The sequence below is a fragment of the Chlorocebus sabaeus genome, chromosome 25, assembly GCF_047675955.1.
Source record: "Chlorocebus sabaeus isolate Y175 chromosome 25, mChlSab1.0.hap1, whole genome shotgun sequence".
Lineage (NCBI taxonomy): Eukaryota > Metazoa > Chordata > Mammalia > Primates > Cercopithecidae > Chlorocebus > Chlorocebus sabaeus.
This window is the reverse complement of record NC_132928.1, coordinates 70,929,331-70,953,485: the sequence shown is the minus strand read 5'-3', so window position 1 is coordinate 70,953,485 and position 24,155 is coordinate 70,929,331. Positions and strand designations below refer to the sequence as shown.

Here is a 24,155-nt window from a genome sequence, read left to right as displayed (position 1 = left end):
GACTACCCACTCTTTTAAACCTCCTTGACATAAAATATGATCCATTATTCTTATTTATCTATATTTACACTTCACATTAAAATAATGGCACCTGGCTTTCTGGAACGTGAACAGCAACCCAAGAGGATTCTGGCTACAGTGAGCCACAGTGAGCGTGAGGCTGGTAGAAATGTGTAGAACATAAAATGATGAAATTCTAATCCAGCCCTGGCCTTCAGTAGCAACTGCTTTAGGAGAGTCACTGAAGAATCTGTTTCACGCAAGTAATGGCACTGCTGAATGTGTAAGCTGGTACTCCTTTTCTGAAGGGCAATTTCAATGTGCCTACCACAGCACCCTGCAGTTCATGACCAGGAATTCATCCTCAGGAAACAACATCAACAGTACAAAATGTGTGAAACAGGACATTCACTGCAACGTTCTTTGTAATAGCATAACACTGAAAACAACCTAAATGTTGATTAGTAAGAGAATGTTAACTCATGGCACCATGCATACAATAGCACATAAATACACAGGAATACCATGCAGCCATTAAAAAATATACTGCTTATGTGTATTTATTAGCATGGAAAATAGACCACAGTGTATGAAAATAATATACGAAAAAAGCAGGTTGATAGCAGAAACCATTCCATTATGTTTTTTTAAAAAATGGTCAAGTACATATGTGTCTACAGAAAAAAAAAAGTCAAGAATACAGAACAAAGATTTACAATGTTCATTTCTGTATGTTGAAATTCCCTGTGATTGTCACTTTCTTCCTTAAAACTTTGTTTTTTTTTTAAATTCTTATACTGAATGGTTCTTACTCTTACCCTAACAAAAAACGCTGTTTATATTTTGAAAAAGGTAAAATGGAGCAATGGTAACTATTCCTGTTCACAAAGGGTATACTCTGGGGACTGTATGTTGTGTAGAACATAGTACACCAATAAATAGGAAGCATTAGGGCAAAGTCTCTTTCGGCTTCTTCAGCTCTAGGAATCTTCTTTCAGTTAATTTTTTCTTCATTAGTTAAGCTGCTACCCCAGTGTTGTCTGGATAAGAAATGATCTCTGCTTCAGGAGACCTCGAGATGGTAGCTGTATACCAGGCACAAACAGATCTGAGAGCTCTGGAATTATTTTGGTTCTGGTTCTCCCCTAAGCAAATCCTCAGATAAAGATTCAAGTGCAGGTAGTTTAACCTGGGCAGTGACAATATGATGAATTGGTAGGGAAGAAATTCAGAAAGGGAAGGGAAGGACACCAGCATGAGGTGCACTATCAAGCAAGTTCCACTGGGGGCAGCTGGAGCTTCATCCCACTGGGGAATCCTAAGGGACAAGTCAGGGCAAGCGGCTCAGTTATCCTGTCTGAGGAGTGAGGAAGTAGGGAATTTATCAACTAACTTTCACCAATCACCGGTTGAAGGCTAATCCCAGGGCACAGGAATTCCCTGGCTCTTCTGGCCTGCTCTGTGTGCAGGCCAAGTGGGTTCCAGGGACCAGAGAAAGCCCTCCAGGATGAGTCACAGGTACAGACAGTTGGAAATCGGAAAAAATGCTAAGTGCCAGGGACACTAAGAGGATATGCAACAAAAAGTGACCTCTTTGCGAGGAGACTTTACCTGAACATGTTGAGAAGGCAGAAAGAAACTAGGCAAATAAAAATACCAGACAATAACTCCTAATGGGAAAAAAATGTTGTGTGTAAAAGGAAAAAAAAAAAAGAAAAATTAGAGGGCATGGTGGTGCATGCCTGTAGTACTAGCTACTAGGGAGGCTGAGGCGGGAAGATGGTTTGAGTCTGGGAGGTGGAGGCTGCAGGGAGCCAAGATTGTGTCACTGCACTCCAACCTGGGCAACAGAGAGAGACCCTGTCTCAATAAGAAGAAGGAAAACAAGGATGGGTAAGGTGGCTCACACTTATAATCCCAGTATTTTGGGAGTCCCAGGTGGGAGGATCATTTGAGGCTAGGAGTTGGAGATCAGCCTGGGCAACATAACAAGAGACAGGTCTCTACAAAAAACCAAAAATTACCTGGGTGTGGTGACATGCGCTTCTAGTCCCAGCTATTCAGGAGGTTGAAGCGCGAGGATCAATCACTTAAGCCTAGGGAGTTTGAGAATGCAGTGAGCTATAATTATTTCACTGCACTCCAGCCTGAGTGATAGAGCAAGATCCTGTCTCTAAAATAAATAAATAAATGGAAAATAAACAAGAGATTATTATGTGGCTCTGTTGTGATTATCTTTACATGGCCATAATACTATAAACATTGACTAATATAAGTTACGTTGTAACTACATTAAGAAGAGGAGGAGAAAAGACAAAGGTGTGTGAATTTGAGGACAGGTTTAAGAGCGCTACACTGTAGAATCTGAGTCTTTCAACTACGTGTAGATAAGTCTTTGATAAAGAAAGCAGAAACAAGAACCACCACCAATACAATCACGGTAAGAGGCCACCTTCATTATAAAACACACAGATGCCTTGAGGTCAACCTGCTGAGTATCAAACTGCATTCCAAGTTTCAAATAAAGGACCGACAAACCAACTTTCAGAAAACATTTCTTTGCAGTACTAAGTAGTGACTTCAGATAGCAGGCATTTCTCAAACCACCTTCCTCCTCCTCCTCACCCTCTGCTGCCCATCTCCCCCATCCAATGCCTGATAAAATTCCAAAGTCTGCAATATTAGCTGTAGTCTTTGCTACTTACGGCTAAACATAATCATTAAAATAAAGTGAAAGAGAATTCTAGATCCAGGGTTACGGCCTTTGATACCTGAACCCACAATAAACTTCAAAATTAGATTTGCCTTAAAAAGCCGCTGAAATCACTCTCTCCACTCTTAACACGTCTTTCTTTTTTTTAGCCTATCTGATGCGACCACCACCATCCTACCTGTCCTTTTTAGTAATGCTTGATAAATGGGTAGCGCCTTGATTTAAAAGCATCTCCTCCTACACCTCTCATCTGACCTCAACGCTATCCCACTTCTCAGATGAGAACTCCACAGGCCACAGGGTTGAGGGATCTGACAGACATCAGGAGGGGACAGCGACAGGAACAAGCAAGAGTGTCTAAGAAGGGCTCCTGTAGGTACCAAAGCTTCTCCACCTGCGGCCTCAGCTGTGGTGGGAATTCGTGGGGATGGAGATGGGGATGGGGGTGGGGGGATGAACTTAGATGGGAAAGAAAGGTTACAACTTCAGCTTTGCTCTCCTCCAACTAAAATTTACCATGTTTTTGCACGATGAATGTAGCGAAGACCCACAGTAAGGAAGTACCTGTGACTACCAATAGAAATCAGACATCTCCACTTTACATCGCGGTTGCTGCAGATCTCTTGAAATACCATTTGTGCAGACCACAACGTCAACACTGAAGTAAGGAGTTACCGCTGCCGCTGGCCCCTGTGGTTTCAGCCCTTCATCAAGAAGCCGGCCTAGGACCCCTCACAAGTGTGTTCTAATCCTTTAGGCCCTACGTCTTTTAAATCACGTTTTCCAGGAAGGAGTACAAACTCTTCAGACTACCAAGCCCGCCATTTAAATTGGGAACTTCAGAGGCCGGAGCCCTGGAGCCGGGGACCCTCCCCGACAGCACAGGGTCGCCGCCAGCCCGCGCGCCCCCACCCCCTCGGCCTCTCGGAGGTGGGGATCCCCGCAGGGTTACCTGGGGGCCCCGTTAGGAACACGTGCCGGGCCATGCGGGTGGGCGGGGGTAGGGGTTGCGGTCAGGGTAGCAGTCCGGGTTGGGGTCGCTATTCAGCTCAGGTCCGGACTAGGGTCGCGAGTCATGACCCGCCCACCGCGTGTCGCAGGCCACGCCCCCAAGCGGTGCTTCGACCGGAAGCACCGCCCTCAAGACCACGCATGCGCCTTCTCCCGCGTCCTCGATCCGCGCCTGCGTACTCAACCCTCAGCATTTCTGCCTCTGCGGCGGCAGTGCCTAAAAGCAGAGCGGGTTGTGCGGTCTCTAAGTTTCATCCTGGGTTCCGGGCTTTTGTGGGGTATTTGCAGAGATAAGTGCTTGAGAACGTCAGTTATTAAACTGTTGCTGCTTCAAGTGAGCGCCATCACCCAGGTTCTGCCCCTTGACTCCGGACCTAGGAGCTGAAATTGCCCAAGGCTGCGGGGACAGCCCTTTTGTAGAAGGTTTGTGACCTGGAAGCATTCCTCAAAGGGGGATGCCATGTTAATGACTCCAACTTTGTTCTCAGCCATTCCTACAGAGTAGAATCAGCTGGGGAGTTTTAAACTTGTCTGATGCCTGGGTTTCACCTGCAGTAACAAGGAATGTCTTCTGACAAAATTACAACAAGTTTAGTTTAAAGATCTGATTGGCTTATATTTAGGATCTAGAATCGGAAATAGATCATTCCATTAAAGCAAATAGAGTGTTCCAGTAAGCTGCGCAGAGGAGGCAGGCTTTATGGGCAAAAAGAGGCTGAAATAAAAAACAACGAGTGGGTATTTCAAAGTTACTTTCCTTATAGGGTTAAAACAGATTGGACTTCGTTATTGTACTGACTCAGGTTGATTAGAATCTCCTGGTTTTTGGGAAAACTGGCCTGTTTCAAAGTTCAGTTTGGTTACATGGCACTTGGCACAAGTGACTCGATTCTGGTTTGGTCTAGTCTGCTAGGGCCTAGTATAGGAGGTTAGTCCAAAACAATGACCTCCCATATATCTTGTTTAACATGAGTAATTGGTCTTGGGCGAGTCCTGAGCATCTGTATTCTTTTTCTTCTTTCTAAACTCCAGAAAGTTCCTGAAGTGCGCTAGGGTTGAGAACCACTGGTGTAGGCAGACTTCTCGTCCTCAGCCATGCATAGGAAGCCTAGTTTTCCCTCTTTACCTTCACACCAAAGTGTATAAAGGTCTCTTACAAAGAATTAAATAGCTCCTCTGTCTTTACCACTGCAAGTGTTCCAGCCAACGAATGACGTGGCAGTGGCCTTGGGCCACATTTACCTGTAAACTCTTTCAGTCTAACATGTGTACAGCTTAATTTGTGGTCAGTCATTCCCCATCCTGGCTGGGAAAGCAATTCAGTGAGTGTTCAACTTAATTGATTTCTGCCCACACGTGGACCTCCTGGTTTCCCTTTAGCCTGAGACTTATACCAGTCCAATGATTATCTAAAAAAAAAAAGTCGGATTTGTAAAATACAGCTGTCATCACCATTTCTGCAACACTTGTAATGCTATATTATTGTAACAGTGTACTATTTATTATCCCAGCTGGTAATGTAGGGTTTTCCACCTTGATTTATTTTTCACTCCATGCATATTGAATACAATGAAAAGCTGATATAGTAAGGTAAATCCATAGGAGGAGCTTCCAAAAAAAAAAAAGGAAAAAAGTATTTATCTCTTGTATCAAAAATATTAATTTTAAGTGTTAATCATGTGGCATTTTCCATCACTGAAAAGCATTTTGGATTTGCAAGGCTCACCTTAAGTTGGGTTATTTTGTTTTGATGCTGTGCCTGGAATTCTGGCATCAGTTTAAATAGCTCAAAGATACATGGAATCCAGACGTAGTGAATTGATGTCTCACAAAACAGAAAAAAAGACTTCTGGGCGGGCGCGGTGGCTCAAGCCTGTAATCCCAGCACTTTGGGAGGCCGAGACGGGCGGATCACGAGATCAGGAGATCAAGACCATCCTGGCTAACTCGGTGAAACCCCGTCTCTACTAAAAAATACAAAAAACTAGCCGGGCGAGGTGGCGGGCGCCTGTAGTCCTAGCTACTCGGGAGGCTGAGGCAGGAGAATGGCATAAACCCGGGAGGCGGAGCTTGCAGTGAGCTGAGATCCGGCCACTGCACTCCAGCCTGGGCGACAGAGCGAGACTCTGCCTCAGAAAAAAAAAAAAAAAAAAAAAAAAGACTTCATAGATGAGTGTTCTTTATCCATGGAAAATGAATTATTTGGATGTTGGTTACATGGATATCTTCATGTTAGAAAATTCATCGATTTGATGCTTAATTTCTACAGTTTCCTGTATGCATTATTGGGCAACAGTAACAACAAATTAAATAGCTTATATCCCTTAGAGATTAACAACAAAAGAAGAGGACATAAATGGAAACAAATTTTAAAATAAATGGGATCTTAACGTACTGTACCATACTGAATCCAACTTTTGCTTCTTATCAGCATCCAATGGACAGATGTTTGTGTCTCCCCCAAATTCTTTTTGTTGAAATCCTAACCCACAAGGTGAAGGTATTAAAGTGTGGGGCCTTAGGGAAGCAATTAGGTAATCAGGTCGTGAGGGTGGAGCCCTCATGAATGTGATTAGTGCCCTTACAAAAAGGAGAAACTTGCTTTCTCTCTGCTCTCTGCCATGTGAAGATACGAGAAGACTGCTCTCTGTCAACCAAGATGAGGGCCTTCCCTAAGAACCCAATCATGTTGGCACCCTGATCTTAAACTTCAGCCTCCAGAGTTGCAAGAAGTAAATGTTTTTTTGTTTTTGTTTTTGTTTGTTTGTTTAAGCCACCCATCTGTGGTACTCTGTTATAGTAGCCTGAGCTAACACACAAGGTAGAATTACCTAAGAAACAGGTGATTCCAGTGATTTCTTCCTGCAACACCTGGGTGCAGCCTCACTTTTGACAGGATGCAGTACAGTTCTTTATTACAGTCTCTATGGTTATAAAATACCCTAAAGTCCAAAAAACACTGTTTATTTTGTTTTCATATCTACCCTTTTTTCAGAACTGTCCTAATTTTTAAACTGCAAATTCTGTGTCTTAGAAAGCCCCTTAATCCCAAGCAAACCAGGATGAATGGTCATCAAACTGTTAAAGTAACACTTGGGAAGTAATGCAAAAGGTTTCATGTGGTTAAACAAGGTATTTCCTTCTTACAGACAAGTCAAAGGCTAATAATACTTTATTGTAAGCTGGTTGTCTTGTCAGCTGTGGTTATAGAATGAGTGTTTAATGCAGTCTGTACCTAAAGTCTGAGCCATTCATACCCTGAGTTCTAATCCCTGTGCAGAACAATGTTCTATCCTGCCAGTAACCCAGTAGGACAGAAGCAGAGTTGACTCTACACCCTCACCCCACCCCTTCCTGCACCGCATGCCTGGATGTCCCCCACGCCCAACGGCTACTGGCATCCGGTGGCATCTTCCTGGCTGGACACAGAGTTCTGGCATATTTAGGATACAGTTTCCTAAGTATAGGAAAACTGAAAACAGAACAAATAAAAAGTATGGATGTGAAAATAACGAAGTGGGAAGAGAGACTATTGTGTTGTTTGGCCAGCCCACTGTTCATTTCACTGGATGGAAATAGCAGCTAAATTATCCTTTTAGTAACCCCTTTTCTCCCAGGCTCTGTGATTGATAGGAGTGAACCTCCCTCCTCTTCTCATTCTCCAAGGGGAATACATGACCCAAGCCTGGTCAATGAGATCATTCTGTCTTCCCAGCCACAGTAATTGACTCTGAAGAAGCACATGATCCGGGCAACACATCCACCCCTAGCCAGTGGGGATCAAAGACAGCCACCAGCCACCATGACTGAAGCAGAGGGACAAGGGGAAGTGAGAGGGAGTGTAAGAGGCCTCCCCTCCCTCTCTCCCCAGTCACCCCTTACTCATGCTCCAGGATGGGCTCAACTGTTACTGCTTCCCAAGGCTTTTGTGATTCTCCAGGCCCAGCCCCTGCTTCCTTGGCCTTCCCTTACAGCACCCCCCTGATTGCTGGCATCTACCTCTTCTGCCACCCAGTTATGAATTCCTCCAAAAGCAAGAATCTAGGCTGGGTGCAGTAGCTTACACCTATAATCCCAGCACTTTGGGAGGCCAAGGCGGGCAGATCGCTTGAGGTCGGGAGTTCCAGACTGGCCTGGCCAACAAGGTGAAACCCCTTCTCTACTAAAAATACAAAAATTAGCCAGGTGTGGTGGTGGCCACCTGTAATCCCAGCTACTTGAGAGGCTGAGGCAGAAGAATCATTTGAACCCAGGAGGCGGAAGTTGCAGTGAGCCAAAATCGCACCATTGCACTCCAGCCTGGGGAACAGAGTGGAGACTCCACCTCAAAAAAAAAAAAAAAAAAAATCTAAAGAATTTTGTGCTATTCATCTATACCCAGAATATAGCATGGTACTTATAGCTCATTCATCCATCACTCTGCCAGGAAATGTTGTACATTCTGGAGATACAGCAGCAAAGAAGAGACAGTCTCTGTGCTGGTATAGCTTATATTCTGGTGGGAGACACAAACAGATAGACAAGTACATAAATAAAATGTCACAGAGTGGTAAGGCCATGCAGGAAAAATAGAAGGATGGGAAATGAAAAGGGAAGTGGATGTGCTACTCCATAGAAGGTGGTCGGGGAAGATATTACTGAGAATACAGCAACTGAGCAGAGAGCTGAAGAAGCAAGTCCTGCCAGTGTCATGGGGATTGCGGTCTAGATTGGCATATGCAGAGGTCATGACATAGGAATACATGGCCTGAGGAGGAACCAAGCAATCCAGTGTGGCTGGAGCAGAGTAGGAGAGAGAGACGCATAGGAGATGAGGTCAGAGGAGCTGCAGGGGGCCAGATAGTTCAGCCTTATAGACCATGGTGAGGACTCTAGCTTTTACTGTAACAGAGCTAGAAAGCCATTAGAGGGTTTTGACCAGAAGAATGGCATTATGTAAATTTTTTAAAAGGATCATCAGGCACATGTGCAGGAAATAGACTACAGAAAGGCAAGGGTAGAAGCAGGAAGACCAGTCTGAATGCTACTGTAATAATCCAGCTGCTACAGAAATAATGTTTGTGCATTTGCTGACACATGCTTATCGTAGGTGCTCAACTGATATTTTCTTTTGCACATGAATGAGTAAATGAATGGTATCCCCATAGACAGCATCAGACTGTCAGGGAAGACAAAGAGCAGGGGCAGAGCAGCAGGAAAGTCCTACAGGCTTTCCCATCTTTAAAGGATAGGTGGTACATTGAGGTAACCATCCGATAGTCATCCTCGGGTGATGTCCCCATGGGATAGGCATAAGACTGCTTGACCAAGCAAGTTGGGCAGGTCACTCATCTACCAGGTGTTCCCCTTCTAATAAGAATAACTGGGCCAGGCACGGTGGCTCACACCTGTAATCCCAGTGCTCTGGGAGGCCAAGGCAGGTGGATCACAAGGTCAAGAGATTGAGACCATCCTGGCCAACATGGTGAAACCAAGTCTCTACTAAAAACACAAAAATTAGCTGACGTGGTGGCACACACCTGTAATCCTGGCTACTCAGGAGGCTGAGGCAGGAGAATCACTTTAACCCAGGAGGCAGAGGTTGCAGTGAGCCAAGATCATGCCACTGTACTCCAGCCTGGGGTTAGCGTGAGACTCCATCTTGGAAAAAAAAAAAAAAAAGGAACAACTGTGTATTAGTTGGTGCAACATACTAAGTATTGGAGCAGCTGAGCCCCACTGGGAAGTCTCTGGTCACAATTCTGTGGTGCCACATCAAGCACACAGACACTGTCCCATCAACCTCTCTTTACAAAGGTCACCTAAAGTTAGAGAGCTAGACTAGGGGAGAGAGGACCAGCTGAAAGAATTGCTCTAAGGCATCCCCAGGGGTGCTGATGGGAGAAGCAGCAGCCCTACCTGTTTTGGGCAAACTTCTAGAATGGCATTCTACATTTCCTGCCTTTCGATCTGTACGTGCCATGCATAATTCCCAAGGCTGTGAATGTAATGGAAGATTTCTACTTTTGCGATTAGGTTATGTTATGTGACCTTAAGTTGACTTTAAGATAGATAATCCAGGTGGGCCTGACCTTACCATAAAATCTGGGCATTTTCTCTGGCTGGTGCCAGCAGAGGAAATCAGAGATTTGAAGCCTGAAGATTCAACACGTTTTTGCGAACTTAAAGGAGAGAGAGCTATGTGGCAAGGGTGCAGATGGACCTTTGGGCTGAGAGCCAGCTGATGTCAGCAAGGAAATGAGGACATCAGTCCGTCAACCACAGACACCTGAATTCAGCAGAGAATGAGGGTGAGCTTGAAACTGAATTTTCCCCTAGATCCCCCAGATGAGAACACTCATCCATTCTGAGCAGAAAACCCAGCCACACATACCTGTGCTTCTGACCTTCAGAGAACTATGACCTGATAAAGGGATGGAGTTTTAAGTTGTTACGTTAGTAGTAACTTGTGTTAACAAAAGATCATGAGATCTTCAGAGGAAAAAGGGAGAGCTTCATTTTCCATAAAAATAATAATTAAAAAAATGTGCAGGTTGGGGGAGACACAGCCTTTAATTCAAGTGAAAGTGTGCCCTTCCAAGAACAAAGGAAGGGTCCAACTTCATCAGAAAAACTTCCTGCCTCAGTTCTCAATCAAGTCTGTTTATGCAAATGAAGGATTCAGATGTGCTCAGTTCCAATTACTGGAAATAGTTGAGGCCTGATTGGGTGGTTTTCAAGCCTGAAACCAGAAGTCTCTGACAGATGTTTCTTCTAAACATTAGGGTTGGGTGACTTGGGGGAGGGGACATTTGGGCCACAGATTATCTTGCTTTGGTTACAGGGACTGTTCTGCCTCAGGGGTGGAAAGTGGGATGTTTTTCAAGAGCTGCCTTTCCAAGAACACAGGAGTGTGTGACCTGTCTTCTCTCACCCTGTTATGGCCATTTGGTTCTGTTTTGTAAATGTGGGTGTCTCTATCAGCCACAGGAAGCCCGCGTCATCTGGAGAGCTTCGGGTCTTATTTACAGCTTTATTTCACGTTGGTGATGCAACAATAAGAACCGAATATCCCACCTGCACAGCTGTGCCCCCACTGGAGACCTTTCCAAGCCAAGCACAGCCCCAGGCTCTGGCACTTGATGACTATCAAAGAATTTATGAACATGTTTTAAAACTACTACACCTTGAAATAGACCTCCCATGAAGGAAGCACTGTATGTATTTCAACCTGCTGAATTCTTATAAACCTTGCAGGGGAAATGCCCCCTAAACTCCTCTCTATAAATTAAATAAATAAATAAGTAAATAAATAAACAAACAAATAATAAATAAATAAAGTGAAGCCTTGGAGAAACTGAGTATCCTGCCCAAAAATGCCAGAGAACTATTAGCTGTTAAGGGTGAGACCTGAATTCACCCTTAGCATCTAATAGTAGATGCTAACTCGCGCTTAGCATCTACTATTAGATGTGGTGCCTTCCAAGGTAACAGGAGTAGTAATTGTGTGGATGTGTGTGTGCGCATGCAAGCACACGCATGGAGGTTTACAAGTTTGGGAAATATTTTTATACATCCCACTTTATTTGACCAGTTGCTCCACACTCACACACACTGTATTGTGGTACAGGGATGGGGAAAATGGAGTTTTGTGGAAGCTTTGGCTCATAGTAAAGACCTGGAAGATAAGTGAAAACAAAAGGCACCTTTCTGACTATGGTCAGTGTCCCTTGCCCTGGACCACACTCTGAGCTCACTTCTCTGGCTGTGTTGTGTGTACTTTTTAAAAAGCAGGCCCATTATCAGAGCAGATGCAGAAAACCTATGCAGATGCCAGTCGATCCACGTCACTGCAAGTGTCTGGTGAACCAGCCAAAATGAAGGACAGTCTCATTAACCTCATAACAAATAATGGCAGGAAACAAAGATAAGGGTGAGCTGTGAAGGACAAGCCGAGAGGTACAGGAGAAAAGGAGGCCTGTTGGCAGAGCTTCTGTCTGGCTTTATAGTCATGAGGAATCCTGACACTGCAGCTACATTTTGTTCAGGTTCATATTCATTTGTTCCACTTGGATCCCATCAGTGGAGACTCTATTGTTTGCAAAATAACATGGCACTTGTTCTGGTTTGAATCTGCCTCTGATGAGTAGAGATACAAAAAAAATCACTGCATCTAATGAATATTCAATAGTTGATCTAAAGAGAGCTGGATATTGAATATACCTATCTCCTTTCCTCCCTCTCTCCTTTTGTTCCTGCCTCCTTCCCTCTCTCCTTTCTTTCCATCCTTTTATTCCTTCCTTTCTCCTTCCCTCCCTCCCTTCCTTTCTTCTTTTCTTCTTTCCTTCCTTCCTCCCTTCCTCCCTTCCTCCTTCCCTTCCTTCTTTCCTTCTCCTATTTTGCTCTGGATACTGTGGTAAATAGTAGAGATCAAAGCTTCTGTAATGAGAAGGCTAAGACAGTAAAAACAAACAAACAAAACAACACTGCCTTTTATACCTGAGGTCCATTTTTGAAATAAAATGTAAATGTCCAAGAGCTGCCATTTTTTTTTATTATTCAAAAAGAGAATACCTTTAGTTGAGCTCCATGGGAAAGAGTTGTTTTCCCACCCTTTTAGAATTAGCAAGAGAGTTGGTGTTGCATTTTAACCACCCACCTTTTAATACTTTTAAGTATTTAACAAATGATAATAACTAACATTTACATTGAGATTACTAACTGCCAGGCTCTGTTCTAAAAGCATTATAACTTCTATTGACTTATTTAATCATCACAACACTTCATTTTCTATGTGGAGAGACCAGGGTACAGGGAAATAAAAGGACTTGTCCATGTATCCATTCACAGCCATCCAGGCTGTATCCATTCACTCACCCATCCATCCATGCACAAGCATTTACATACACCATCACGAAGCATTGCTTCACAACAGGGATGCATTCTGAAAAATGTGTCCTTTGGTGATTTTGTTGCTGTGCAAACATGGTAGAGTCTATTTATACAAACCTAGGTGTGATAGCCTATTGCTCCTGGGCTACAAACGTGCACAGCACGTTACTGTACTGAATACTATAGGCAATTATAGCACAATGTTAAGTATTTGTATATCTAAACATATTTAAATACAAAAAGATATGCTAAAACCACAGTATGGTGATCTTTAAAAAAAAAAAAAAAAAAAAAAAGAGACAGGGTCTCACCATGTTGCCTAGGCTGGTCTTGAACTCCTGGGCTCAAGCGATCCTCCCATCTCAGCCTCCCAAAGTGCTGGGGTTACAGGCATGAGCCACCACGCCCAATCACCTCGTATATATAGTCTGTCATTGGCCAAAATGTCATTATGCAGTACGTGTGTGTGGGTGTGTGTGTGTGTGTGTGTGTGTGTGTGTGTGTTTGATATTTGCTTCAAACCCAGGCATTTGGGCACCAGAATCTTTTCTCTCATCCTCTGCACTGTACTTCTGTTCAAGGTTGCAGCTTTTTAACTTTTGTCCAGAAAACTGATTGAGTGCAATATCACAAAACAAGAAGGGTCACACGAAGACTGCAGACATGGTCCACTGGTTGCTCTTCCTTCTTCTAGGAAAACAAGAATGATATCATGGTGTGATAAGAGTTCTAAAATAGTTCTTATAATAGCTATGAGAACAGAAATAATGGAGGACCCTCTCTGCCTGATTTAATCTCATTCTCCCCAGGACTTTCCAGAATAATAATTACTATCACATATGTCCTCATACGAAAGCCAACTTGGAGAATCCTGGGTCAATCTGTGATCGAGTGGGCCAAGCAGGCTCACCATCTCACCCGCAAGTCACTTTGGGTGTGAGGCTGCAGGTCTTTGGAGGGACCCTGTTATTGTCCTTGAGCTGAAGCTGAATCGGCTACATCATGAAGTGTCTGTCTTCAGATGTAGGTGTAAACTCAATGCTATTTATTCAAGGTGTGTTGTCTTGGCCTATAAATCCTCTGCAGGGGAAACTAATTGCTTTTTAACTTGGTCAGACCGCATCATCCCCAGCATTGTTTGCACAGTGCATTGCGGGCAAAGTGGGCTGTGGTTTAAATGAGCTGTGTGTATCCCCACAGCAACATTGGCACCCCACACGGCCTCACTTGCCCTCTCGTGTATTCCTGGCTAAGAGAATGGTTTCAGCTCCATCTGTCCAACAAGTGGGTAAATGTTTTGTGACTGAAAATTAAGGGAGAACTTTAGGAATCCTTTCTTTTTCCTTTTATTGTATATCATCAGTCTTCCCAGAGAGGGCAATGTGCACTGACTCTTCTCCTGGGTCGAATTTCTTCATCCTCTCTTAACACCATGTGTGGGCTCAAAACCTGTGGTGTGGATATGTGAAGCGTTAATTTGCATCTAACTAATAAATAACTTGTGGTATTTTAGGGCAGGTTCTGTTGTTCTCCCCCATGAACAACCTCGCACTGCTAGTGAAACAGGGATTCTAGATTTTTCATTTCTATCACCCAGTGTGGACAGATAGAGAGAAATCAAGTGTCTGTCGCTTATATAATAACTTGTCCCATTGTGAGATCCCAACCTCCTAACCCCTCACCTTACTTCATAAGCAGAGTCCAAGCTGAGGCAAGAGCAGCATAAAGCGTTGCTGGGAAGAGAAGAGAACTGGTGCCTCACGCTGTTCACTGCCCCACGAACCCTTACATTTGAAGATCTAAGGGTAGTTGGCTCCTGGGTGCCGTGCTTGGAAGCAGCCTAGCAGGGTGCTAAGAATGTCTCCATACAACGTTAGTGCAGGAGAGTAGAGGTGATTGTTGTATGGGAGCACGAGGCCAATCTTTGACTTTCCTAGAGCTCCTGCTCCATATGGGGGAGATGCAGACTATTCTCATATGCCCAAGGGGACCACACTCCTCTCTGTCACAGGACCTTTGCACGTGCTGTTTCTGCCACTTCAAAGGCTCTCTCCCATATCATCTTCCCCTAGCTAACATATATTTATCATTCCTGACCCCCCAGAACACACCAAGTGTTTCCTAGTGAACAGGTCTGTGCAAACCTACCCCTAAAGGCCAAGGAAGCTGAAAAGCCAAAGAAAGAGGCTGACAAATCCAGTTTCCCATCAAGAAGCATTTAATAGGGACTTAGGAACAGAAACCATGTCTCAGGTGGCTGCAAGATGTGATGGTGGATCCCTGCGTGTTACCCCCAGCCTAGCATAAGGAATTGGCCTAAGGACAGGATTTATGGTAAATATGTGTTTACAGTAACATCAAAGTTGTCTTGACCTGAGAGTATCATTCACAGTAAGTAGGTGGAAGTAGAAATCTTAGAGGTATTTCTGGAACGAGTGTTAATCAGAAGCTGGCATGGCAGACGGATGAACATCCAAGATGGAGCTGCTCCTGCCTCCACACCAAGCTTCCTGTAGCCTCCTGAACTTCTAGTTCATTTACCTTATCATGATTGTAATTGAATGATGGGTTGTTCAAATGTATTTAATGACTTCCACTTCTGCTAAAATGAAAAAGCTTCACGAGAGAGGAACTAAATCAGGTTTATTCACCACTCAATTCCTAGCATCTAGGTGTTCAATTAATGCTTGCTAATTAGATGAATTTCTAAACTCAGTAGTTTATTTTTCAGTGGAACATTTTTTAAACTCCTCCTTTGTGTTAAAGGTCTTTGGGGGAAAAATTACAAATGTAGAGTAGCAGTCTACTGCACATACTAGAATTTTGAACAGATATAATTGCAGTGTCAGCAATCATACTGATCACCTCTACTAAGTACAGAGTGCTTATTGGGCATTTTTAGGTAATAAAAGATGTATATGACATCTTTGTCCTAAAAATATTTATAATCTAATTTCAAAAACTTGTCAATGCACATAACACAATTAGTTAATGATACAAGTAAAACCTATATAAAAATCAATACTATGGATACCTCACACCCACTAGGATGGTTACTATCAAAACAAACAAACAAAACCCAGAGAATAACAAGTGTTGATGAGGATTTGGAGCAATTAGGACCCTTGTGCACTGAGTTAGATCTGCTTAAGGTTCATACATTGCAAGTGGTTGATACATTTTGCATCCCTTTAATGTAAAACACCTCCTTCATCTCATTTTTTTCCCTTACAATTTCTTTGTTAAAGAAATCAGTGGTTTGTCTTGTACAGTTTTCACAGCAGATACAAACACATAGTTTTTGGTGTTCATATCACCATGGCATTGTTTAGTTTGTCCCTCTGTTTCTGTATTTCTTCTAAACTGATCCAGTGACCTGCTTCTGAGCCTAAGAGCGCTGGTTGACTCTCCCTGATGTGTTGAGATACAAGCGAGGCTTGTAGAGTTTAATCATCCTCAAGTAGCAGCTTCTCCTTCTCTTATCATCTTTATCAAAAAAACTGAAAGTTTATCAGGCTCACTATCCTACATGCCACACACTGTGCTGAGCATGTACACGTATTATCTCATTCGACATTTCACAATAGTCTTACGAAATATCATAGTACAAATTTAACATTCATTTTGGCTGCCAAGCGTCTAAACCCTTTCCTATGTTTGGGGAATTGCCCACCTTATGAATAGGAGGCAGAGTTTGCTTCTTTCTGTGCCAGATAGCACATTTCCAGCCAGAGCAGAGCGACAAAGGGAGCCAAATTCCTTGTAATTGTTTGAGCCACGAATTACTCTCACCCAAAGCCAGCCCTGCCTCAGGGCGTATGAAATTATAAAGTCTTGGTATTGTTAGAGTCCTTGGCAATCAGAAAAAAAGTCTAACTGATAGGATGGAAAGATGCTTATGAAGTAATGTGGAGTACACGAAACAGCATAGGATATTACATGTGCAATGTAATTACAAGTGTATAAAAATAAATTTAAAACAGTTGCATATAATCAGAAGAAAGTTATTAGAAAGAGTAATGGTCATGTGGGTGAACTGTGGGAAAATGAGTTAAATTTCATCATAGTACTTTTCTGTATGTAGCGTCTTCCAAATTATAAATAACGCTTTTGAAAATATGCATATATACACCCCCACTCCCACGCACACATACACAAAAAGACATGATGTTGTGGGATTCAGGCATGGCCAGGAATAAGGACACTCATGCCCTACACGTGCATTGTATCGGGTAAAGGAAGGACATCTTCTGGCCTGTTCTAATGCATAACTTGATTTGATTTCATTTCCCTATGTGACTACCGAGTGCTTTGCTGAAATTCAAATGTATTGAGGCATCTTTAGATCCATTACCACTGTGGCTCAGTAATTGCCCTGAAAATGGCTGTCACTAAAGAAAAGGCATAGCCATAACCCTTTACATGGGCTCTGTGCACTGAATTGGGAAAGCAGCTGAAAGTCTGCATGTGGCACAGGAGATGCTGGGTGAGCTGAGAGGAGGCCTTCTGTCATGCACAGATATGCATGCGCAGACTGCACCACACTCACAGCTCTGCTTAAGATAAGTCGAGGGAAGGAAAGCTTCACTGCAAATACAGTTGACTAAAGTTCTGAAGAAAGCAGGGGAGCAAGTCATGCAGTAATCTGAGGGAACAGTATTCCCAGTAGAAGGAATAGCAAATGCAAGGTCTTTGAGGTATATTTAAGGAATGGGAAGGAGGCTAGTATAGTTGGATCAGAGTGAGCTAAAGGGAGGGTAGTAGAAGAGGATTATAAAATATTCTGTACTTTTAGAAAAATTACCTTTAGCAGATTAAAATTTTATTTATTTATTTATTTATTTATTTATTTATTTATTTATAGATGGATTCTTGCTCTGTTGCCCAGGCTGGAGTGCCATGGCGCCGTCTCAGTTCACTGCAACCTCTGCCTCCCAGGTTCAAGCAATTCTCTGGCCTCGGCCTCCTGAGTAGCTGGGATTATAGGTGCCTGCCTCCATGCCTGATTGATTTTTGTATTTTTAATAGTGGTGGGGTTTCACCATGTTGGCCAGGCCTCTCTCGAACTCCTGACCTCAAGTGATCCACCCACCTCACCTCCCAAAGTGTTGGAATTACAGGCATGAGCCACCGCGCACAACCCCAAATTAAAATTTAAAACAGAAATGCAATCCCATATAACTATGCTTTTCACAAAATGATTGCAACAATTATTCAAAATTTAATTTATAGCTTACTTGGGTGCATTAGTCAGGGTTCTCCTGAGAAGCAGAACTGATAGGATGGGGAGAGAGAAAGAGAGAGATTTGCTTTAAGAAATTGGCTCGCACAAAATCTGCAGAGTAGACCATTAGACTAGATAATTTATTCTTGAACGAGGAGATAAGTCTTCATTCTATTCAGGCTTTCAATTGATTGAATGAGGCCCACCCACGTTATGAAGGGCAGTCTGTTTTACTCAAAGTCCACCAATTTAAATGTCAATCTCATCCAAAAACACCCACACCAAAGCATTTAGGAAAACGTTTGGCTAAATATCTGAGCACCTTGGCCCAGCCAAGTTGACACATACAATTAACTATCACCATGCGTGATGTGATCTGGTACCGATTTCAAGTAGCTTGTTCTGAGTTTAAGTTGTATGATATCTGTCTTCATCTTCAGTTCCTGTCATTGTGTGATTGCTGTGATTGTGTGTCGGGAGAGCATTTGAGGTCAGAACCAGATGGCCTTTCTGCTTTCTTGTGTAAAGGGCCCTTCACTCACTCACACGTCCATGGACAGACACTCTCACTCACTCTCGCTGAGGGGCCTGCCCAGGTGAAGGAGCTTAGCCAGTGCTCTGCCTCTGTGGCCTTGAAAAACCTCTCACTGCCACACAGGTTCCTTCAAGTCCATTTCCTCTCTTAAGAAATTCTCTCTATTTAAAGACGACTCCATTAATAGTCTTGCCTTCTGTGCGGGATATAGTTCGATCAGAGAAACTGAGCCTCTCTGGGTGAGAGAGTCAGGCTTTTATCATAAGGTTCACCCTTACACAGTTATGGGAGCTGGTGGGGCCAGCTTGCTTCTTGTGTCCAGTGTGGAGCCTGCTGTCCCTAAAAGGTCTGTCAAACTGCAGCTAGGAAGCGAAACTGTTAGAGACAATGGGGACAAGGACAGACTGGAGCCTGTTTCACACCATCTCCTCAGTGATGGGGGTGGCCTTTGGGAGATGCTGGCACCTTTGCCTCAAAGCTGCACACATAGGTCCGGGGCCTGGAGGAGCTGAAGGAGGAGCCAAGAGTCCAGGTGTCCCCACAGCAACAAGAGAGCTGGTTGGTTGATCAGCAAAGACATGCAGAGCTGCCCCAGGCCCCTGGATTGAACTGGCTCTCCAAGGGCAAAACACACAGCTGCTCTTCTACTGCTGCCTTTAAGTCTTACACAAGATGCTTCCTGTGGCCAAAGCTAACCCAGAAGTACAACGGAAGGAATTCTGGAAAATGTAACTCCACCTTCATTAGGTTGAGACAGTCCAAAGTCATCATAGCCTGCCCAGCGTCTAGGTGGCTTCCGCATACACTGCACTTAACGAAACTGAATCTCCAAGTAACGATGATAGTGACATCATTCTTCTGCCCAGAATGATGCAACAGTTCCTTGTACAAAGGAAACAAACTTGCTAACCCTCCTCCTCCAGAAAGATAAAAAGTCCTTTTATCCATCTCTACTAAAAACACAAAAATTAGCTGGGTGTCTGGGTGTGGTGGCACACGCCTGTAATCCCAGCTACTCGGGAGCTTACCATGAGTGCATTAGTCAAAGTTCTCCTGAGAAGCAGAACTGATAGGACTGGGGGAGAGAGAGAGAGAAACAGTGACCCCACTTCCTACAGGGCAGCACAAAGAGGATCATGTGACACATGTACACACATTGGATTCCATTACAGGAACAGAACCCTGAGCTTTGGGAACCTGAGTCTTTTATAACGGGCAGTAAGCATTTCTGCCCCTTGCTCCAGAAGCAGGCATCATTGTTATTATACTGTGCAGTACGCATGCCTAACTGTTGCTCTGGAGGGAGACACTGTGTCTTTCCTCCAAGCCTAGTCACTATACAAACTTCCTTGAAAAGATAGTTCAGAACAAAGGCAGTCAGTTCCTCTACTTGCAAGGCCTGTAGAAATATGAAAAAAAAAAACCAAGTTATTTCCCAACAGTTGTTGCTTTCTGTTCACCAGGGAAAAACCAGCCTGATATTACCAATGTAATGGGCCAGCGTGATGTCCTGTGCAATGGAAAGTTGATAAAGTTCCCCGAGGACTAAAATATGACAGGACTGGAGAGTGGACATAGCTCTGAGACAGGATAGTGAAGCCATGTTTCTGACCTTGCTAGTTGAAAGAAAATGGCTTTGTATGGTCCTTGATAACAGATTTGTCAGATCAATGGCTGTATACACTTGCCAGGGAAGTCTTGATTTGATATGGCAAGAAAAATACACTTGGAATAATACCTGCAGTTGAAGTCATGGTATAATGAGATTTGCAATAATCACTGTCGTTCTCACAGATTCATCTGTTTTCTGTACAGGCCAAATAGGTGAGTGGAATGGAACATGGTCGGAATCACTATCTTCCACCTTTCCTTTCAAGTCCTTGATTAGGTGGCACGAATCGTTAAAATTCCTCCAGGAATGTAGCTGCTGTCAGTTGACTACTTGCTATGTAGAGGCAACTTTAGTGGCCGTCTCTTGGTCTTTCCTACCATAGCATCTCCACTTCACAGGTCAGGAAACCCATGTCGGGGTTTTGCCAGTTGCAGAGTATGCATATCCCAATTTTGCAGTCCGAACTGGGGAAATCACCAAAGGATGGGTCTGATCAAGTCTATGATGAAATGGACTTACATAAAATTGTAATTGACCACCTGACCTTCACAAGCCCCTCTTCCTACGAGTGGTGTTTTTGCTCTAGAAATTAATTTCCATTTAGAGCCCGTGTTCAGTAATGCCTGAAAGGTTTGATTATTTACCCTTCCTCAACACATAGTCACTCTTGTAAATGGCCCTAGGTTCTTTCAGAGGAGGCTAGGAGGGAGATTTAGTATAAACTTCTGCCATAAAGCAGAACTTCCTCCAGAGGCCTCTCTTTCATTCAAGGGGTTGTGTTTGGCCTGGGACTAGGGTAAGGTAAGAGAGGGACTCTTGCACCCAACTTAAGGAGATGATACTGTTGGGTCATGCAAGTGCATGACCCTGCCTGTGGGCACCTACATGACCCTGGGAGTGGGTGCCTTCTGAAGTTTTGCACCCCAGGTGCCTTCTTGCCTCACTCTAGTCCAGGCCCGAAATTGACTGGAGTCTGACAGTTAGACGAGAAGCTGCAACAGTCTATTGTGGTGACCCAATTTAGACTTCTATTCCCCAGATGTAAAGCTTTCTTGCCTATACAGATGAAGACTTCCGTAAGCTGCTCAACTACTTCAGTTTCAAGGACACCACAACCAACACCAAAGACACTGCAGGTCAGACTACTCTGGTGACTGCTTGGGCCCTGCTCCCCATTACCACACATCCTCGTCTGAGATTCAGAGCTTCAGTTTGACTCCCCGGTCCACCAGGATCCCATCATCCTCAGTGAATTCAGGGAATCCAGTTCTATCACAACAGTTCCCACTGTCATTCTGGCCTAAAGAACATTTCACCACCACCTCCTCTGTGTCTAACCATCAAGGGTCAAGAAATAGTCATTTTAGCAAGTCCACTACCAGGACAGGCCAGGAAAGACAGACACAGGGTCTACAAACCATTATATTTTGTGTAAGTAGAATGGCTTGTCTTTGTCACAGAGTTCCCACTTGTAGAACAAGTCAAGTTTACAGCTCAGCTGTGTACCCTACAAATATTTGACACAAAGAGCACCGTCTCATTTACAATTGATGGCGCTGTGTGTGATTGTTCTGCCTGCTGCCTGCTACTGTCACTCTGCTTTGCAGAGGCTCTGCCTATACATGCAATCCATGCCTGGCTGGGTTAGGGAACACCTTATGTGCCTGTGATGACACCCTTTGTCTCAGGACTAGTTGGTAAGACAATAAATTAATACCAACCCATTGTTGGTTCAGAGCCAGGACTAGTCTTGGGTACACCTTGGGGAGCCCATTTGTGTAAACCTCCCTACAAAAATGAAAGAAAACAAAAGTAGGAAGAAGGGACATAGGCAGATGCTGTACGGGGTTTAGAAATAAAGAGCTCCATGAGTTTATTTCAAATTACTTTTCAAAACCACTTTTACACCAAGGAATATGGCAGAAATTTTCCCTTTTGCCCTAATCTCAGTTCTTTTTGGGTGAGGTAAACATTCTCAAGTTTCCTTTCCACATTATAAAGGGTAACTTAGTTCTCCTCTGTGTCAGAAGGTTTGAATCGTTCCAGTGGTCTCTGGGTTCAAGAGTATCTAGGCATCTGTGTAGGTTTATATGGCTATAAATTACTTTTAAGCTACCGATGAACTTTAAGCCTTGAGCCCTTTCTAGGAAACTGAAACACTTTACTAAATTACCTCACAGTCTTCTCCTGTAATTAAAAAACAATGACTTATAATTAATGCTTTTCTTGCTTTATTTAAAACATGTTTTGTTAAATTGCAAACTCAGAACAGGCACATTTTGCCTATCTACTAGGTTTTACAAATAAGCGGTAGTTTAATTATACAAACAAAGACACAATTTTAAGTTAGAAAGCAAATTAATCTTTCTTTTCTTCCTATCTCTTTGAGAGAGGCTATTTTCCTTCTTCCTGCTCCCCTTAATTCATTTCCTTTGAAGCTCTTTTTTCTCTGCCCAGTTGCTTTCATAATAACTCTAGTCTTTGGGATTTGGGGAGAAGTTTTAAACAGATAGGCAACTTTTACAATACCTGTTTCTCTTTAGCTTATTATGGTTTCTGTTTTGGAACCAGATGCTTCTAACATTGCTTGGGAAAATGCGTTTATTATGCATTGGGCTGTATGCTTAATGCGTTACAGGCATTATCTCAGTTGATCCACATAGCAATGCTACTGAGATGGCCACTTTTTAAAAGAAAGATACCTACCCTTCCATTAGTTTTGACAAATGCATATTGATACAGCATTTTTATCACCCAGGAATGTTTCCTTGTATCCCTTCTTAGACAATCCCTCGTCACACACACCCCGAACAGCCCCTGTTCTGATTTTTATCAAAATAGTTTCATTTTGCCTATTCGGGAATGTCATGTGGTATACACTTGTGTGTATGTTTGTTTGTTTCCATTATAACATCTTTCTTATTAATCTGTGTTGTTTTTGTGTGAGTTACAGCCTGGAGAGCCCATCTAAATGCCAAAGGCTTCTACAGAATGGTGAAGTCTCCTATCTCTTAATTCCTCGTTGAATTGATGGTTCAGAGATTGCTACAAAGGATCAGTCAGAAAATGCAGAGCAGACAGCATGGATCTGTTAAACTGACATAAGTTCGTCAGGCACAGAGGCTCACACCTGTAATCGCAGCACTTTGGGAGGCTGAGGTGGGTGGATCACTTGAGGTCAGGGGTTCGAGACCAGCCTGGCCAACATGGTGAAACCCTGTCTCTACTAAAAATATAAAAATTAGCCAGGCATGTACATGCGCCTATAATCCCAGCTACTCAAGAGGCTGAGGCACAAGAATCACTTGGACCTGGGAGGCGGAAGTTACAGTGAACCGAGATTGCACCACTGCACTCCAGCCTGGGCGACAGAGCGAGATTCTGTCTCAGTAATAATAATAATAATAATCATCTGAGGTAAAAGGTAAAAGTAGAATGGCTTGTCTGAAAAGGGTGACTGAAAAGGGTGACTTTTTAAGTAAAAAAATACATTTTCTTCTTCCTTTTTATGTGTAACTCAGATATCTGGATTCCCAGGGACTTTTATTAAATGTTGTATATTTAATTAAATCACATATAAGATGAAATTACAAATGCAATAAAAATTACAATAATTACCAGACACCACACTTTCAGCTTACTCCGTCTTCACATGGGATAGATTCTGTCCATTTTTATTTGGCAGCCTGTTTCTGAGGATCCACACCAGAAGCCAGTTCTCTGCGCTTCCACATTAACACCAGTGAATGTTTGGAAGGTGCATGGTGACCGCTGCTGGGATGAAGAAGTGCTGGGTATTGCAGGGACACTTGGTACAGCGTCTTCCTTGTCAAGCTTGATTCCATTTGCCTAATGGCACAATTATAGCACTGCTAGATGACAGAAAAGCTGTGTGCTGTTAGAAGACTCTTGTACCACCATGTTTCTCAAACTGGATACCTATATCTTTAAGGGAACACACAGGAAAGGACAGCTAACAAATCAAGCACTTATCATATGCCAGGTTCTGCTCAATACACTACAACATGTATTAACTCACATGTCCTCATGTGAGGCGGTGGGTCCTGTTATTACCTCTCTGTACACTCAAGGGGAGAGACCACTGTCTATCTGCTACCGGTTTCAAGTCATTGATCCTGGGCTCTCCCTCCTGCATTTCTACATAGCAAAGGGAGCTCTTGGTTTTGAC

At 43.4% G+C, this 24,155-nt stretch overlaps 1 protein-coding gene across 1 annotated transcript in view; it reads right to left on the bottom strand.

The window, feature by feature from the left end:
• The window catches only part of NTPCR (nucleoside-triphosphatase, cancer-related), a 28,373-nt gene extending 24,554 nt beyond the window's left edge, over window positions 1-3,819 (bottom strand). The window contains exon 1 of the mRNA XM_007989810.3: window positions 3,666-3,819. Coding sequence (XP_007988001.1) covers window positions 3,666-3,699 — 34 coding nt within the window. The 5' untranslated portion in view covers window positions 3,700-3,819. The remainder of the gene's footprint in view (window positions 1-3,665) is intronic.
• Between the last annotated feature and the right edge of the window lie 20,336 nt (window positions 3,820-24,155).